This window comes from Microcaecilia unicolor, chromosome 3 (assembly GCF_901765095.1).
Source record: "Microcaecilia unicolor chromosome 3, aMicUni1.1, whole genome shotgun sequence".
In the NCBI taxonomy this organism is placed as follows: domain Eukaryota; kingdom Metazoa; phylum Chordata; class Amphibia; order Gymnophiona; family Siphonopidae; genus Microcaecilia; species Microcaecilia unicolor.
In genome coordinates, this window is record NC_044033.1 from 498,308,784 (window position 1) to 498,328,112 (window position 19,329).

General features: G+C 42.7%; 1 protein-coding gene across 2 annotated transcripts in view; it reads left to right on the plus strand.

Annotated features, from left to right (window-relative positions):
• Positions 1-13,504: 13,504 nt before the first annotated feature.
• EPHA7 (EPH receptor A7) overlaps positions 13,505-19,329 on the plus strand; it is a 419,947-nt gene continuing 414,122 nt past the window's right edge. For both annotated transcript variants that reach the window (XM_030199089.1, XM_030199090.1), the window contains exons 1-2: positions 13,505-13,835; positions 18,484-18,548. In XM_030199089.1, coding sequence (XP_030054949.1) covers positions 13,739-13,835; positions 18,484-18,548 — 162 coding nt within the window. In that variant the 5' untranslated portion in view covers positions 13,505-13,738. The remainder of the gene's footprint in view (positions 13,836-18,483; positions 18,549-19,329) is intronic.

Consider the following 19,329-nt stretch of genomic DNA (forward strand, 5'->3'; position numbering starts at 1 on the left):
AGGGAGAGGAGCACGTTGTTGGGGCGTGGGGGAGGGGGGGAGTGAACGGGAACATCTTGTGGAAGGTTTGTTGGCATCGTTGATTTGTGAAACGACTTGCCGGAGTCGGAAGGGAGAGGAGCACGTTGTTGGGGCATCGGGGGGTGAACCGGAACATTTTGTCCTTTGCAGTCCGCTGGAGGGAAACGCTTGAAGGGGGTGCGTCGGTGTGGGAATTGGGGGGGGGGGGGGTGCGTCGGTGTGGGGTTGGTTTTGCAGGTTTGCAGCCAGTCTCCAGTGATTCCGAGGCAGGGGAGGAGTGGGGAAACACGCTCCATGTGTTTCCCTACTCCTCCCCCTGTGTCGGTCGCTGTTTGCTACTGGCTGGCTCATGGCTAATCATTCCAGCTGGGCGCCAGGTTTCTGTTAGCGGCAGCTTTTTGTGGGCGGCGACGTCCCTGATGGTGAGGGGCATGCTTTTGTTTTTCGGCTCCACCTAGTCCACGTGAATGGAACGCAAGTATTTCGCACATACCCACAGGTAGCGTTGGTCCTCTACTCTCCGTTCTGATCCACTCTTCAATGCCCACAGTAGGAATATTGTGCTATCGTTCTAGCGTTGCTCCTCTGTGCTGCACAATAATGTGGCGTTCTGCTGTTGAATGCTCCTCCCTTCTTGCCTTGTACTTTCCTGTGATTGGTCCGCCTAACGTCGCATTGCGTTGCCTGGTAACGGTTCACACTGTGTGTGGTATTTTCTGATTGGTCCTTCATGCCTCCTACGTGATTACCGTTGCCTGGCAACGTGAATGTTTTCTTCCGTCGACGTTTGACGCGAGGGCAGGGCATAGGCTGGCTGGCTTCACCACCATGAATCCACGAACCCTTCAGGGAGTGATTGAGTGACTTCAGAACGTTGTCTTCAGAACGTTGAGGGTGAGTTTTATTATAGTAGATTTCCAGTTGGCTCTTCCTCTGTTTCTGCTTCTTTGTGATGTGTTTGGCTTTGATCTGTACCAGCCTATGATCCAATAAAGATATTAAAAAAAACCCACAATGAGAAAGGAATATCTCCTGGTTCATATTGCACCCTGGACACTGGTTATAAACAAGTGTTTACATGTTCCTATGTTTCTGAATGGTTACAAGGAAAGAGTCTACTGACATTTTTTGATGCACAGTACATAAGTATATAATTACATAAGTATTGCAATACTGGGAAAGACCATCCCCTTTATCATTTTCGTCGCCCATCTCTGTACCTTTTCTAATTCCACTATCTGGCTTATTTTCGAAAGAGAAAGACGCCCATATTTTGACCCAAATTGGGAGATGGGCGCCCTTCTCTCATGGACGCCCAAATCGGTATAATCGAAAGCCGATTTTGGCCGCCTCCTACTGCAGTCTGTCGTGGGAACGAACAAAGTTGACGGGGCGTGTTGGAGGCTTGGTGAAGGCGGGACTGGGGCATGTTTATCGGCCGAGGAGAGATGGGCGCCCTCAGCCGATAATGGAAAAAAGAAGGGCAGCAGTAGCGAGAATTTGGGCCGCTTTTTTGGGCCGCTTTTTTTCATTAACAAGTCCCAAAAAAGTGCCCCAACTGCCCACCGGAGGGAATCGGGGATGACCTCCCCTGACTCCCCCAGTGGTCACTAACCCCCTTCCACCAAAAAAAAAAAAAAAAAAAAGAACTTTAAAAACTTTTTTTGCCAGCCTGTATGCCAGCCTCAAATGTCATACCCAGCTCCATCACAGCAGTATGCAGGTCCCGGGAGCAGTTGTTAGTGGGTGCAGTGGACTTCAGGCAGGTGGACCCAGGCCCATCCCCCGCTACCTGTTACACTTGTGCTGGTAAATGGGAGCCCTCCAAACCGCCCCCAAAACCCACTGTACCCACATCTAGGTGCCCCCTTCACCCGTAAGTGCTATGGTAATGGTGTAGAATTGTGGGGAGTGGGTTTTGGGGGGGATTTGGGGGGCTCAGCACCGAAGGTAAGGGAGCTATGGACTTGGGAGGTATTTTAATTTTTTTTTTACTTTTTACATGTGCCCCCTAGGGTGCCCGGTTGGTGTCCTGGCATGTCAGGGGGACCAGTGCACTACGAATCCTGGCCCCTCCCACGACCAAATGCCTTGGAGTTGTTCGTTTTTGAGCTGGGCGGCTTTGGTTTCCATTATCGCTGAAAACCGATACCGTCCATCTCAAATCCGCCCAAATCCGATGCATTTGCCTGGCATCAACTGTATTATCGAAACAAAAGATGGACGCCCATCTTTTTCGTAAATACGATCTGTCCCGCACCTTCGCGGGCCCATCCTTGGAGATAGCCGCCCATGGAGATGGGCGTCCGCGTTCGATTATGCCCCTCTATATCTTTTTTGAGATGCGACGACCAGAATTGAACACAATATTCGAGGTAATTACCTAAAAATCAGGAAAATATAAATATTTCATATATAATTAACAAAATCTTTATGTATACAATAATTATCTTCTTCTATAAATACACATCACAAATCACATATAAAAATGAATACTAAGCAATCATTCATACTTCACTCATACATTCACTACCCATAAAAACTATATATCCAAGGAGAGACCAAAAACCAAAAAAGGCAACAGTCTGTCAGGTCATCCAGTAGGAGCATATCATAATGGCCAAACCTTTAGTGTTTCAGCAGCATTCACCGTGCTGCCCCATTCTGAGGTCTTACTTTCTCCACGGGGCACAAACTGGAACTCCAACAGTCTGCAATCTAATAGTCAATCCAACAGGATTCTTCACATCCAATGATTTCAGTTATTAATCCAACTCAGAGTCCTTGTTATTTTTCTTGTAAATTCGATTTATTCCAACTTAGCTTCAGTTTATTTGCCTCTCATTTTCAGCTCAACACAAACACTTTGTTTCACTCAATTGGCGTACCAATCATGTGGTTTGCTCGCTAGGCGTCTTCAGGAGCTGTTATTCTGTGTATATAGAATCAGCACATAACTAACAACATTTATCTATCATCATTTAAACGAACCAAAAAACACACAAAAACTTACCACAAAAAATCTTATCTATAGCACACCATCGCCGGGAATCAATCAGTCAGACCAACCGTCAAAGTTGTATCAACTCAACCGGATATTTCAAAACCATTTCCGTGCCCTAATAAAAGGCACTAACAATTAAAACTCATCCAATCAGAGAAACTCATGGAGATGACGTACCCAAACAGCCGAAATACCTATCTTATCAAATCCCATTCTATCTCCCCATTGAGACCCTTAGGTTCTAACGTATTATATAAAAAGATATATTTCTGTTCTATCCTATGTAGTTTCTGGGGTTCATTTCCACCTCGAGTATTACAGAGCTGGTATAAAACAATAAATCTCAACTCATCCAGGTTATGTCCTGTCTCTACCCAATGGGTCACAAGAGGTGCCTCCATTTTCTGTAATCTAATGTTACTAAGGTGTTCCTCCACTCGCAACTTAATCCTCCTAATGGTATAACCAATATACCATTTTCCACAAGGGCAGCTTATACCATATACCACTTTGCTCGAATTACAATCTGTCCGACTCCTCAGGAAGTGTCGCCCATTGTTCCCCAGAACAACATAATCCCTGCATATACTGTATTTACAGTATACACAATTTTCACATTTAAAGTGTCCACCACTGCATGGTTCCCTGGGCGTAGCATATCTACTTTTAGACAGCAATTCCCCCAAATTCTGAGCTCTTCAATATGAAACTTTAGGAGGCTCTCTAAATACAGAGTGAACCCCCCCAAAATTCCAATGTTTAGCTACCACATTTCGTAGCAACATGGACTGTTTTGAATACGGGAGAATACATGTCAAACAATCATTCAATTCTTTTTTCTGCACAGTCAAGAGCCAATCTCTATTAATATTTTTTACCCTCTTAAGGGCTTTTTTCATTACTGGCTTAGGATATTGTCTACATTTAAATCGTTCAGCAACAGCCACTGCCTGATATCTACAATCATCATCATCCGAACATAGCCTTTTAACCCTCAGCAGTTGACCCAGCGGGATCCCATCTCTTATATTTTTGGGATGAAAGCTTCTATAACGTAACAAAGAGTTACGATCTGTTTCTTTCCTATACAGAGTAGTACTCAGTCTGCCGTCTTTCAAAGTGATCATAATATCTAAAAAATTTATACAATCCATAGATCTATGATCTTCAAAACTAATATTCTCATCACATTGATTCAAAAAGGCAATAAATGAGCCCAACTCATCATCATCTCCTACCCATATACCCATTCAAAAAATACCCATTTGGGGAGAAAGTAAGACCTGAGTGGGGCAGCACGGTGAATGTTGCTGAAACACTAAAGGTTTGGACATTATGATATGCTCCCACAGGATGACCTGACAGACTGATGCCTTTTTTGGTTTTTGGTCTCTCCTTGGATATATAGTTTTTATGGGTAGTGAATGTATGAGTGAAGTATGAATGATTGCTTAGTATTCATTTTTATATATGATTTGTGATGTGTATTTATAGAAGAAGATAATTATTGTATACATAAATAAAGATTGTGTTAATTATATATGAAATATTTATATTTTCCTGATTTTTAGGTAATTACTTTTTGGAGGGAATTTAGATTGTGAGATTCCTACTTTATTTTTAATTGTTTAATACACAATATTCGAGGTGCAGTTGCACCATGCACCGATACAAAGGCATTATAATGTCCTCACTTTTGTTTTCCATTTCTTTCCTAATAATACCTAACATTCTATTTGCTTTCTTAGCCACCACAGCACACTGAGCAGAGGGTTTCAACATATCATCAACAGTGACGCTGAGATCCCTTTCTTGGTCGGTGACTCCTAACATGGAACCTTGCATTACGTAGCTATAGTTCGGGTTCCTCTTTCCCACTTGCATCACTTTGCACTTGTTCACATTAACAACTTTGAATAACTTTGTGTCGTCAGCAAATTTAATTATCTCACTAGTTACTCCCATCTCTAGATCATTTATAAATATGTTAAAAAGTAGCGGACCCAGCACAGACCCCTGGGGAACCCCACTATCTACCCTTCTCCATTGAGAATTCTGACCATTTAACCCTACTTTCTGTTTTCTATCCTTTAACCAGTTTTTATTCCACAATAGGACACTACCTCCTATCCCATGACGCTCCAATTTCTTCTGGAGTCTTTCATGAGGTACTTTGTCGAATGCCTTTTGAAAACCCAGATACACAATGTTAACCGGCTCGCCTTTATCCAAGTTTGTTCACCCCTTCAAAGAAATATAATAGATTGGTGAGGCAAGATTTCCCTTCACTAAATCCATGTTGGCTTTGTCTCATGAATCCATGCTTTTGAATATGCTCTTTAATTTTGTTCTTTATAATAGTCTCTACTATTTTACCCTGCACCGACGTCAGGCTCGCCGGTCTATAATTTCCCGGATCCCCTCTGGAACTTTTTTAAAATATTGGCGTTACATGGGCTACCCTCCAATCTTCCGGTACCACACTCGATTTTAAAGGTAAATTGCATATTACTAACAATAGTTCCGCCAGTTCATTTTTCAATTCCATCAGTACTCTGGGATGAATGCCATCTAGTCCAGGAGATTTGCTGCCCTTCAATTTGTCAAATTGCCCCATTACATCCTCTAGGCTTATAGAGAGTAGCTGTACATCATTGGTAGAAATAAAGAATTTTGTGTCCATTAACCAAAGCAGCTCAGATAGAGGTTTGAGATAGATATTAAGTAAATTAGGTGACAGGATGGATCCCTGTTGTACTCCTCTCACCCCACACACGTTAGTGCCCAAGGTGGTTTTGTTGCTGAACAAAACTGATTGTTGTCTGTCTGAAGGATAAGATTTCAATCATGCATATATTATGCCACTGATATCTACTTCTACTTTATTATGGTCTACTGTGTCAAAGGCTGCTGAGAAAACCAACACTTGTATCAAGGCAGATTCTCTGTGAAGACCATGAAACAGGGATAGAAAACCTGTTTCTGTTCCATACCCAGGTCTGGAGTCAGTGACTCCCACAATAAAATAAGCTGCAGTGAAATAAAATATATTTCCTCAACTTAGTAACTAACCACCTTAATGTGGACTAGTGCAAAAGGAAAAACAATAAAGACTATAGGTACACAATACTGGGTGGCATATTAGGTGTCACCACCTGGATCACCATTTGGGATGATATAAGTAAAATTTTCAAATTTAATTACTCTTTATCCATTTCCATAGTTGTTTTCAAGTCTTGTTCTCCTCTTCTCACTCTCACTGATAATCATAAACCACTTTTTGATATATTAATAACTATTACACAACAATTAATCTTGCCCAGTTGGAAAAATTCCAAGCTTTTAAATGAACATTTCTAGTGGCAATTGGTGTTATTATATCATAAATTCGAATTAGCAGCAGCAGCAGCCACCTTAAATGGATCTCTTCATAAAAAAACACTTAATCTGGTCCCCTTTAACCGAGTATATTTAGTCTCTTGATTCATATAAATAACATGGTTACTACTATCTTTAGAAATAAGAAGCAGATAGCTTTTAGTATTAGTTTTTCTTTGCTTGTTTTTATAATGTATGCCTCTGAATGTATTTAAATTGTGTTTCCACACTGTTCCTGTTTGTTTTTTTTACTATGTTATAACTTTTAAATTTCAATAAAATTTCATGGACAAAAGAAAAAGGTCTTGGGGCCATTGTAAATAATATTCAGCAGGCAATGGTCAGTGGCGTTTTCAAATGCTAACTGCCACAGGCTGAATTAAGCTTCAGTACTCAGTGCCAGCACCTATGTGGATACCAGCACTGAATACAGAGGCTCTGAGTGGATTAACTAACTAGCAGGCTAAATATCAAGTTATCTCCTTCCTTCCAACCAAACAAATGCGCCCCTCCCAAACCCTGCCCCACTACAAGATCTTATACTCCCTTTTGACCCCCCCCCCATATGAGCAGCATTTAATAAGGACCCCCCACTCCCATGTAAACTCCCCTGGCCCATTTAGGTCCCTGGTGGTCTAGTGGGTGTTAGGGCAGGAGAAATCCCCACTCAGTCCTGACCATACTGGCTCTGAGTTCAAAATGGCTCCGGTGTCTTCTCACATCAGTCTCTTGCTATTGCCACTAGAGGTCACCCCCAACCATTTTGAACTAGAGAGTTGCACTGGGACAGAAATTTCACCCGCCCCTGCACAGAATTTAACCTGTCCCCGCAAGTAATCTCCTCCATCCCTCAGGGTCCAGCAATTTCCCTCTCCTTCATTCCCACCACCCTTGAGTCCAACGTCTCTCCTTCACCACCCACACTCCTCTCGGGCCCCAAACTCTAACTAATCTGTTTCATTGGCCGGCAGTGGCAGCAATTAAAATATGCTGCTCTGGCTGGCATCAGGGCCTTTCCTCTGCTAGGTCCCACCTTCATGGAAGCAGGAAGTTACTTCATGAGGGCGGGACCGGCTGAGGAAAGGCCCCGACACCAGCCAGAGCAGCATATTTTAATCACTGATGGCCAAGGAAATAGAGTACTTAGACTCTAGGACGTTGGAGGAGCGTGGTGGTGGTGCTGGTGAGGGAGAGAAGCGGGATTCGGGAAGTGGGAGAGAGATACTGGATGGACCTGGGCAGGGGGAGGGGAGGGGAAAGGAGAGAACTGTGGATAGACCTTCAGGGTGCTCCTAGGCACCATTGTTCCTGGGGTTTTTTGAGCCCTGCATTACACTACTGCAGGAACCCCACAGAATCTGAGTCCATCCCCTCAGGATTCCCGTAACCTTGGAGGGGATCCCCGTGGGATTCCCACAAACCCTGTTCCTGTGCAGCTCTCTATTTTGAACTTAGAGCTAGCATGGGCAGAAGTGAGTGGAGATTGTTAAATCTTTTTGAATATCGTGCCCATATATTTTAGATGCCTTATCGTTCCATACTTTTTCTCATAGTGTAGTAAAAGGGCCCCCATAATGAAGTCTCTGCTAATCTAAAACCCAGTTAATTGAACAGAATTTTCTATAGATGATTGAAGGGGATGGGGGCACAAAACCTATAGAAGCTTCATTATGTACCAAAATAATTGAAAACAAAGGGACCTAGCTACCTTACTGCATGCCAAAAAACAAACAAAAACCCACCAATAGGTATTTATTTTTCTTTTTGTAATTACAGGAGTGTAGAATTCTGGTACCTAATTTTGGTCCACAAAAGAACTGAACTTAATGTTTGGGGAGGTTACGATTCGGATACTCCATGGGTAGAGGAGGACACATAAAACAAGCACCAAGTACATAAGTACATAAGTAGTGCCATACTGGGAAAGACCAAAGGTCCATCTAGCCCAGCATCCTGTCACCGACAGTGGCCAATCCAGGTCAAGGGCACCTGGCACGCTCCCTAAACGTAAAAACATTCCAGACAAGTTATACCTAAAAATGCGGAATTTTTCCAAGTCCATTTAATAGCGGTCTATGGACTTGTCCTTTAGGAATCTATCTAACCCCTTTTTAAACTCCGTCAAGCTAACCGCCCGTACCACGTTCTCCGGCAACGAATTCCAGAGTCTAATTACACGTTGGGTGAAGAAAAATTTTCTCCGATTCGTTTTAAATTTACCACACTGTAGCTTCAACTCATGCCCTCTAGTCCTAGTATTTTTGGATAGCGTGAACAGTCGCTTCACATCCACCCGATCCATTCCACTCATTATTTTATACACTTCTATCATATCTCCCCTCAGCCGTCTCTTCTCCAAGCTGAAAAGCCCTAGCCTTCTCAGCCTCTCTTCATAGGAAAGTCGTCCCATCCCCACTATCATTTTCGTCGCCCTTCGCTGTACCTTTTCCAATTCTACTATATCTTTTTTGAGATACGGAGACCAGTACTGAACACAATACTCCAGGTGCGGTCGCACCATAGAGCGATACAACGGCATTATAACATCCGCACACCTGGACTCCATACCCTTCCTAATAACACCCAACATTCTATTCGCTTTCCTAGCCGCAGCAGCACACTGAGCAGAAGGTTTCAGCGTATCATCGACGACGACACCCAGATCCCTTTCTTGATCCGTAACTCCTAACGTGGAACCTTGCAAGACGTAGCTATAATTCGGGTTCCTCTTACCCACATGCATCACTTTGCACTTGTCAACATTGAACTTCATCTGCCACTTGCACGCCCATTCTCCCAGTCTCGCAAGGTCCTCCTGTAATCGTTCACATTCCTCCTGCGACTTGACGACCCTGAATAATTTTGTGTCATCGGCGAATTTAATTACCTCACTAGTTATTCCCATCTCTAGGTCATTTATAAATACATTAAAAAGCAACGGACCCAGCACAGACCCCTGCGGGACCCCACTAACTACCTTCCTCCACTGAGAATACTGGCCACGCAATCCTACTCTCTGCTTCCTATCTTTCAACCAGTTCTTAATCCACAATAGTACCCTACCTCCGATTCCATGACTCTGCAATTTCTTCAGGAGTCTTTCGTGCGGCACTTTGTCAAACGCCTTCTGAAAATCCAGATATACAATATCAACCGGCTCCCCATTGTCCACATGTTTGCTTACCCCCTCAAAAAAATGCATTAGATTGGTGAGGCAAGACTTCCCTTCACTAAATCCGTGCTGACTTTGTCTCATCAGTCCATGTTTTTGTATATGCTCTGCAATTTTATTCTTAACAATAGCCTCCACCATCTTGCCCGGCACCGACGTCAGACTCACCGGTCTATAATTTCCCGGATCTCCTCTGGAACCCTTCTTAAAAATCGGAGTAACATTGGCTACCCTCCAGTCTTCCGGTATTACACTCGATTTTAGGGACAGATTGCATATTTCTAACAGTAGCTCCGCAAGTTCATTTTTTAGTTCTATTAATACTCTGGGATGAATACCATCAGGTCCCGGTGATTTACTACTCTTCAGCTTGCTGAACTGACCCATTACATCCTCCAAGGTTACAGAGAATTTGTTTAGTTTCTCCGACTCCCCCGCTTCAAATATTCTTTCCGGCACCGGTGTCCCCCCCAAACAGGGGCGTAGCCACGGGTGGGCCCGGGTGGGCCTGGGCCCACCCAATTTGGGGTCAGGCCCGCCCAGCAGCACAGCGATACCATTCCCCCGTGGCGTGCCGCAACTTTCATCCCCATCTTCCCTCACCCTCGCAGGCCCGCCCAGCAGCGATTTCGATCGCAGGCAGCTCCTTCGGCTCGCACACGCTGACTGCCGGCTGGGCTGCCGCTCAAATCTCCTTGCAGCTACTAGCAGAGCTAACCCGGAAGCCTCTCCTCTGAGCTTCCGGGTTAGCGCTGCTAGTAGCTCCAAGGAGATTTGAGCGGCAGCCGGCAGGCAGCGTGTGCGAGTCGAAGGAGCTGCCTGCGATCGCCTGCGAGGGTGAGGGAAGATGGGGGTGAAAGTTGTGGCATGCAACGGGGCAAGGTATGATGGGGAAAAAAAAGATGTTGGAATGGGGGAGGGAAGTCGGGGACAGCAGCTGCACGGGGGGGGGGGGGGAGGGAAGAAGATGGAAGGAAAGATGCTGCACAGGGAGGAGGGAAGATGGAATGATGAGGCATGGTGGGTGGGGGAGAAGCTGCATGGGGAAGAAGGGAGAGATCCAGTAAAGGGGTGGAGGGGTCAGGAAGGGAGAAGTCTTGACTGCATATGAGGTGGAGGAGAGGGAGACATGCTGCATAGAGAGGGCATAGGTGGTGAGAGGGGGAGAAATGTTAAACATAGGGGTGGAGAGGAGGGCAAAATGGTGGGCATAGGGGTGGAGGGAAGGGAGAAATGTTAGACATGCTGGTAGAGGGGAGGAAGGTAGATATGCTGTATGGGAAGGGGAGAGAGATGTTGGACAGTGGGAATGAGAGGGGGAGATAGACATGGGGGTGGATGAGAGGTACACAGTAGGTGGTGAGGGGGGAAATGCTGGGCCATGAGGGAGAGGACTACTACTATTACTATTTAACAGGAATGAAGAGAGAAGGGGCAGGAAAATATAAGGCTACCATGGTGGGGTGGGGAGGGGATCAGATGCTGGTTAGAAGGGTGGAGGGAGAAGATGATGGGAATGGTGGAACCCTGTGGGAGAGGGCAAGGAAATGAATGAGAGATAGTGATTACAGAGGGTAGAAATATGGTAATGGGGAGTAGATTAAAGATAAAAGAGAAAGTAGGGATGGGGAATGGGAGAGCTAGTGGGTGAAAGAAGAAGATGGAAATTTGATAGGTAGTTGAAAAGTAAAAAGGAGACAAAGAAGGGTGAGAGAGAGGCAGAAAAGAGCTACAAAGGAATGACCAACATGTCAGAGGCAGGAATATTGAGGGAACAGACAGGAGAGAGGAGAAAAGACAAATGGACTACAGCTGCTTGAAGAAGAATTAGCAGACGGCAGAGAGGAAAGCAGAAAAGAGAAATTGGAACCAGCAAGATGGAAAAATAAAATGTCCAGACAACAAAGGTAGAAACAAAGCATTTTATTTCAAATGTTTTAAATGGAATATGTTAGCTTTTGGAAATGTGCATAGGAAATGTCTTTGTATTGTGTTCTGTAGAAAAGGAAATGCATGTTTTGTGTCTCCAGTGTTGCAGTAATGCTATGTTTAACTTCTTGGGGTTCCTTTTCAATTTTTGTCTAAATATTTTTATTTCTAATTTGTGATCCCTTGTTCTGTGTTTGGTGAGGTTCTGTTGGTGTGATAGTAATGGCAGGTGGAAAATTGGAAGGGAGGTAAAGAGGAGAGGGAATCGGGGAGGGGAGCCCTCCTTTATTTTCTGACCTGGGCCAAGTAGGTCTTACAACAGTCCTAACCCTTGCTGTATAGCTGGTGAGGATTCCCAGGCATCCCCAACTAAGGACCTCCTCCAAAGGCGGCCAGAACTCCCTTCTACCAAGCTCTGGCAACAGCATCCTTGAGCCATCGACAGCTAAGCATGTGTGGGGTGCTGGCATCAGTGGCTTAGGGTCATTGCTGCTGCCTGCCAAGCTTGGTAAAAGAGAGTTCTGGCCACCTTCAGAGAAAGTCTTCAGCTGACTGAGCTTGAGGATCCTCATTAGCTAAAGTATTTATATTTTGAGGTGGAGGTAGGGCGGAGCAGAGAAAATTTTGTGCCCACCCACTTTGGGCTCAGGCCCACCCAAAACTGGCTGTCTGGCTACGCCACTGCCCCCAAATCCTCCTCGGTGAAGACCGAAGCAAAGAATTCATTTAATTTATCCGCTACGGCTTTGTCCTCCTTGATCGCCCCTTTAACACCAATTTTACAACTTCGCAATGGTTTGTTTTGTTCGCTCAATAAAGTTAATTTTGAGCCTCATATCTAACTTTGACAAGTTGGTTTTCCTAATACCATTATCTTCTGTTTGTGACTACACGTGCAGTTGCAGAAACCTCTGCTTTTCAACCGGACTTCAAAAAGGTTAGTTTCACTGTTTGGAAATAAAATAGTTTTAGAAAATTCCTCACGTTATTTAAAAAAAAATATATATATATGCTTTTAAAAGTTTGACAAAGAAAGTTTGATAAAATTTGCAAGCATAAACAAAGTTGTTCTTTTAAAAAGTCCCGTTCTTCATAGGCGTTCTGTAAAACCGTCAAGAAGGGGCAGCAAAATAAAAAAAAAAAAAAAAGTAGCCACGAAAGTCCCACTATAATTTTCTGAAGTGCAATTCGTTTTGATTGGCTGCGTGCAGAGTGACTGGTCAAAACATTCCTAAACCACGGCGGCTCACATTTTGAATGGAAAAAGAAAAACCCCAGTTGAACAAATTTGTGAAGACGCATAATCGCCGAGAGACTTAAGCAAAGCAAAAATCTATATCACCATCCTTTCAGAGCCTCGCAAATGCTAGAACGTGCAGCTATACCTTCTGCGTTATATGCTTCGTATATTTAAAGATATATAAAAAAAAAAATGTAGGTTAAAGCTGTAGCGCGCAGAAGCGTCTTCATTTCCCCATGAGCCCTCGGAATTACAGAAAGTTGAAGCAGTGACCCCCCCCCCCCCCCCCTCTACCATTAGGGATGCTGGGTCTCACAGAACCTATCCACTATTTGCATTATTTTTTTAAACTATATTATTTTTATAAGGCATCATTTTGCAACCGTAATTGTCAACCCCCACCCCTCCCCAACAAGGTAAGACCCCTGCGGGCTAACAACGGCGTGCGCTCCGCGTAGCTTCCACATAGCTCCAGTAGTCCAAAACAAACCCATCCGAAGATATAGGACACCGCTCTTTTCTCATTGGGCCGTGCCTGGCTCCAGACCCATCCTCTGTCCAGCCATTCGTCGACATGACTCTCTCTCACCGGGCCCGGATCTCCGCCGTGGATAGGCTACCTCCTGCTGTCCATCTCTAAGAGTGACAGCTGTAGCACGGGGAGGAGGGGGGGAGGTTGGTGTCCCGCCCCCTTTCCTCTTAATTGATATTATTGAAGTGTAGAGAGCTAGCGGCCGGTTTGCAGTCAGATACTAGCGGTTTGCTACAGCGGGTGCTCGGCTAGTAACGGGAAGTGGGCTTGGGGGTAAACTCCCCGGTGCAGCCGCGGTCGTGAAAGGGACATTCATGCTCAGATGTACGTGCACATGCAGTTTTAGGAAAAATAAAAATACAGATCTTTTGATACTTCCAGAAGAGCAGCAACCGACAACGATTATACTTACATTAAAAAAAAAAAAAAAACCCCAGCAACATAATACCCAGCACTTGCACCATGCAATTTCAAAGTACGTACCCTTTCTGGATTACTGGATGCTTCATCTGGCTGTTTCGATTTGCACATACTGGGGAAGCACAGGCTGCAAAAGAAGGTAAGTCTGCTGAGCAAAGTTTGCTTTCTTTATTTTCAGACATAAACCATGGGAGGAAATATCCTCTGTGTGATGGCTAAAAGCACATCGTGCGGAAGACGCGCTGCCGGCAGTCCGGTGTATGCACCAGACCAGCAATGCTGCTAATGTACAGTCAGTCCCATTTATTTCATACATTATTCTGATGAATGCATGTGATGGGCAGTAAATCAATGAGGCGGCGATTAGGAGGTGAATAATTGGTAGGCGAAATGTAAATGCTTTTTACATGTCAGAAGTTAAATTGTTTTCTTCTGCCTTGCACATACAGTTTTGCTGGAGATGCGTAAGTCGAAGTGTTGGTTGTCCCCTTGCAGGCTGTATAAGACCTCAAGGGCGCAGGAGGAAGCTGTCAAAATCAGTTCATACATATTTTGAGATTTAACAAAATAAATCAGAAGCGCCTCTGCTTTCTTTTGACAGGCCATCTTTCAGATGTTTTCTAACACAAGAAAATGCTAAATTGTGGATTTTAATTTTCTTTCTGGTGGAAGAAGGCTCATGTAGTCAATGTAGAAATTCAGAAAAATAAGTTTTCATAATTTTTTGGTAGTAAAAAAAATGAAGGCAAGGACTTGAAAGTAAATATTTATTTTGAGGGGATTATAAGCGTTGTAAAAATGCACTGAATTAAAACATTGGATCTAATGTCTTATTTGTGGGGACGACCAATGATCGGATCTGCAACCTTGGGCTTGATTTACATAAAGTGGCCTTTATGTCATTGATAGCTGTTTTTCCGTGACCTAGGTGGTAACATACCATTCAGAGAGCGCCTGCGGTAGGAGCTTTTGTATCTTCAATTAGAGCAAGACATTTTTCGGTCGCTTACGGACACACACACGTTAATCTTCACGGGTTCCGCACAGACTGAAGCAAAATAACCCTGGCATGAAAATAACTTTTCTGACGGCTGCATTGTAGGTGGTGCATGGTGGAAAGATTTGCAATATTCCATTTCTTCTGCAACACATTTTCTTTCTTATGTCTTTTTCCCTGCACAATTGGCAGGAGCCTATTTCCTCGTCGAATTGCGTTTCTTTATTTTTCCTGAGCCGGGAGCTGAGGGAGGGGGGTCTTTTACTAAAGGTTGGCACATGCTGTCTTCCTCAGGACCCATTTTATTCCTTCCTATTGTAGATAACATGCAACTAATCTTTAGTGCGCGCAAGTTAGCTGCGTGCATGAAAAGCATTTTAAAGAAGGGAAAAAAAACTTTTCCCCCAAAAGTTGTGATTATAACTGTTGTTGTTCAAGCACCATAAGGAAGGTCGGGAGAGATTACAAAGGCTCTTTAAAAAAAAAAAAACTATAAGCAGGGAAGTTTGTGTGGAAGGGAAAAATATTGATTTTCGAGCACCAAGAATTAATTGGCTTTCAGTTTGAGCATTTTGGGGGAAAACATCTCTCCAGAAGCGCTGTGTGAGGGAATCCCGAGGCGCGAGCCGCCCCCTTCCCGCCCTGCGCGTGGCAGCGGGCTCGAGACGACCTCGGCTTGGCTCTGCTCTGGCGCCTCGCGGCGGCTGCAGCTTCTCTCAGCCCGGGGCTGCGTTCTGGGGAGGCGCGCGCCGGCGGCAGCGATGAAGGGCAACGTCAGGCGGAGGCTGGCGCTCGTGCCACGTGCAGCGCCGGAGCTGGCGCCGGCTGGCGGATGGAGCGGGGGGTCGGGGGAAAAGCTACATACCCGAGACAGCCCCCTCCCCCGACACCCTCGGCTGCAGGGAAAGAGGAGCAGGGGTGGCCTTTGCTTCTAGTTTTGCTTCTTTAAAAAGAAGCTTTTTTTTATGTGTTGAGAGAAAAAAAATCTTTATCGGACGCTTGGAGGCGAAATGAGGCCGTTTCTTCGCCTCTGTCTGGCACGAGGTGGGGGAGGGTATCAGGAGAGATGGAGCTCCAAGGCTTTTTCCTGTGCACTTCAGCTAGGCATTTGGGGTGGTGGGGGAGTTCCCCTTTTCTCCCAAATATGTGGGTACAAATGCTGAATTGGTCCACTTCCCTCAGAGTAAGCAAACTACAGCAATGCCTTGAGTGTTTTTTTTTTTAAGGATCCAACCTCCCATTATTATATCAGGCTGCTAGGTTTAGCCCTTTCCTTACGGTATAGTGACAGCCTGCAAAAGGTCCAGAGCTGTGTATATCTGCATATATGTAGATACAGGTTTAGTGTTTCATGAATGTGTGTGTCAGCCGCTTTATAGGTTTATAAATCTGTGTGTGTCTGTTTACAGAATATATGTCAACGAGTCATTGTGTTTGCTTTTGCACATCAGTGGCATCCTTAATGCACTTCTGCAGTTATATGTTATTAAAATCCACCATCTATACTATCCTGCCCAACACCTTCCTCCTCTCTTCCCTTTCTTAATCTCTGTATATTACTAATTGTATCTGATATCCTGGAATGACTATGTCATAACAAAACTCTGTAAGCCACATTGAGCCTGCAAATAGGTGGGAAAATGTGGGATACAAATGCAATAAAATAAATATGTGGTTTGGGGGATATAATAAGATCATGTATTGTGAGCTAGGAACAAGTGTAGTGTTTAGGCACTTTGGTGAGCATTTTTTTCTCCAGTGTGATCTGAAAGATCCCGGATTCATGTTTTTAAAAAGGGCTTCGTTTATTTAGGGGTGGTTGTTAAGGAAAAAAAAAACAGATCCAAACCACAAATATATTTTAACAGGCGTTTTTAGTGCCTGTGTGTGGATAAATATTGCCGGCCCTGGCCATTTCTCATTTCTGTCCCACTGAAACACTGGCACAGGCAGAAGAGTTCAGTAATCTGAGCCTGGGCAACTGTTTGTATATGACACCAGAAGACTAAAATAAAAATGTAAATATTCCTTTTCTTTTTATCATTCCACAATATTCCTCCCTGCTGCAGATTTGACAGCTGCTTATCTCTTTTCTGGGTGGTGAAGGAGATTAAAATTGAAATGACTTCACAACTGGAACAATGACTTTAGAAATTCTTAATCCAGTCCTTGCTGTCCATAGCACAACTTTTTATTGATGCATAAGTAAACCTAAAGTAAAAAGTTACATTACACTTTACATGCAAACCTTTCATTGCAAAACTTTGATGATAATAATAATAAAGTCATTCTTAAGAACATTTTGTTGGTTTTATATTTATTTTTTAGTCTATGTTGCAGTATATAGTTGCAGTTAGCAAACTTTTAGAAATTGAAATTTTTGGGAATATTAATAATATATTGGTGGGTAGGCTATAATGTTTTAAATATATTAATACATATATAAAATGCAATGAATGTATATGATGCTTTTATTTGTCCATAGATTCTATTGCAGTAATATAGAAACTTGTAAAAAGAATATGTTTCCATGCAGAAAGTGTAAACTTTTACTGTTTAAACAATAATAAAGCTTCAGACTGAATGGTAAACCTTTGTGGAAAAAAAGCACATATTTTTTTTCTGTATACAAACAGCTAAAGGAATAAAGATCCCATGCAATTAAAATATAAACTGGAAACAGTGATTTCCTTATACAAAACATGTGACCTGAGGAATAAAGCTAGTTACAAGTATATTAGATCAGTCCAGTAAGAAGGATTGATCTCTACCCAGACTCTGTATCTACATTCATACTTACCCAGCAAACGCACTACTACTGTTAATCATGTCTATAAAACTTAATTTCTAAGAGAATAATCCTTTTTAAAAAGGCAACTATTAAAGAGCATCAGACTTGTATTTCTGCAACATTTTAGTTTAACTACTTTTTAATCTGAAAAATCATTTAAAATATAGTAGTGATATAACCACATAAAAGATTTGACCTTATCCATAGTTTCACAGACCCTAAAAGATGAACAGATGGTCTTCTCGTGCGGTTTAACTATCCATCATACTGTCATAATATGTAAAAATTATTTAATAGCAGCAGGAGTAGAATAATTAAGAACCCCCCAGAAAACACGTTCGGTATGAAATATATCAATTCTGATGTAGAAAGTGGAATATATTACATCTGTGAATCCTAATATAAAATAGAAAAAATGTTATTTTTCAGAATTGTACCTTTGTAAGGATCGTGTAACACAAAATGCACCAGTAACATACAATCCATTCATTTCATATTTTCTAGAGAAACTGTTGAGTGGAGCTTTTCTTTATCTTTCTGTATTACTTAAAGGGTTGCACTTTTTTTTTCTTGCTGTTTGTTCTTTATGGGTTTGGGTGTGGGTATGGGGAGTAGAGTCTTATTGATTAAGCAAGAACTCTAGTCTTGAGCTTTTGTCTTAAAAATGAAACCTTTTGTGACCATGTTAACTCTGATTTTGGAGTCTTTCTTCACCAATATTTTCCTTCTATTCTTGAGCTATGTAAATCGCAGATCCTTGATTTTAAGTTCTTGATGTGACGAATACTATAACTAATTAAATAATTGTGTTCAAGCAAAATTGATATATATATAGGTGCATTGTTAAATATTAGTCTTCCATTTAGTAGAACACTGTTTTATGCGACTGGCATTATTGTATTTGTTTCAGGTTATGTGTTGTATATAATAGCTTACCTTCTGAAAAGGAAATTTGGAAGTAACTTTTGTTTGTTTGTTTGTTTTTTGTTCCTATTGCAGTAATTTTGCTGGATTCTAAAGCACAACAAACAGAGCTGGAATGGATCCCATATCCCTCCAATGGGGTATGTTTTGCCTTTCAAATAATAAAAGGAATAGTGCCTTCTAAACTTGTTCTTTACGCTTAAGCAGGGTTTCTCAACCTAGTCCTTAGAACACTCCCAGTCAATTGGATTTTCAGGTTGCCCATAATGAATATGCATGAAATAGATTTGCATGCATTGCCCCCCATTGTTTCCATATCTGTCTCATGCATATTAATTGTGAATATCTTGAAAACTGACTGGCTGGGTGTGTCCTGAAAACTGGTTTGAGAAGCACTAGCTTAAAGCAAACTGCTTTGCAAATCTCTGCCTTCCCCCAAGGACCCTGTTCCAAGGAATGTAACTAATGCAAAAAAATGATACAGAATCAGAGGCTCAAGTTTTTGTTGTTTCAATATATATATATCTCCTAGGTTAGTTTGCTAAATACAGGGGAGGTGCTGTACACCAGAGATGTACAAGCTTGTTCTGGGGGACCACTAACCATTCAGGTGTTCAGGATATCCCTAATGATTATGCATTTATATCCCTATTGAGTTACTTAATTTCAATCTGATTACAAATATATCAACCTACCAAAGTAACCACTTTTAAATTTTTTTTTGCTGTGTCAATCGATTTTATTAAGCTTTTATATTTAGATTACAAATCCAATCATTTTAAAATAATCTAAATATAAAGGCTTAATAAAATCGATTGACACAGCAAAAAAAATTTTTTTTAATGATTACTTTGGTAGGTTAATGATTATGCATGAGAGAAATTTGCATATAATGGAGGTAGCATGCATGCAAATCTATCT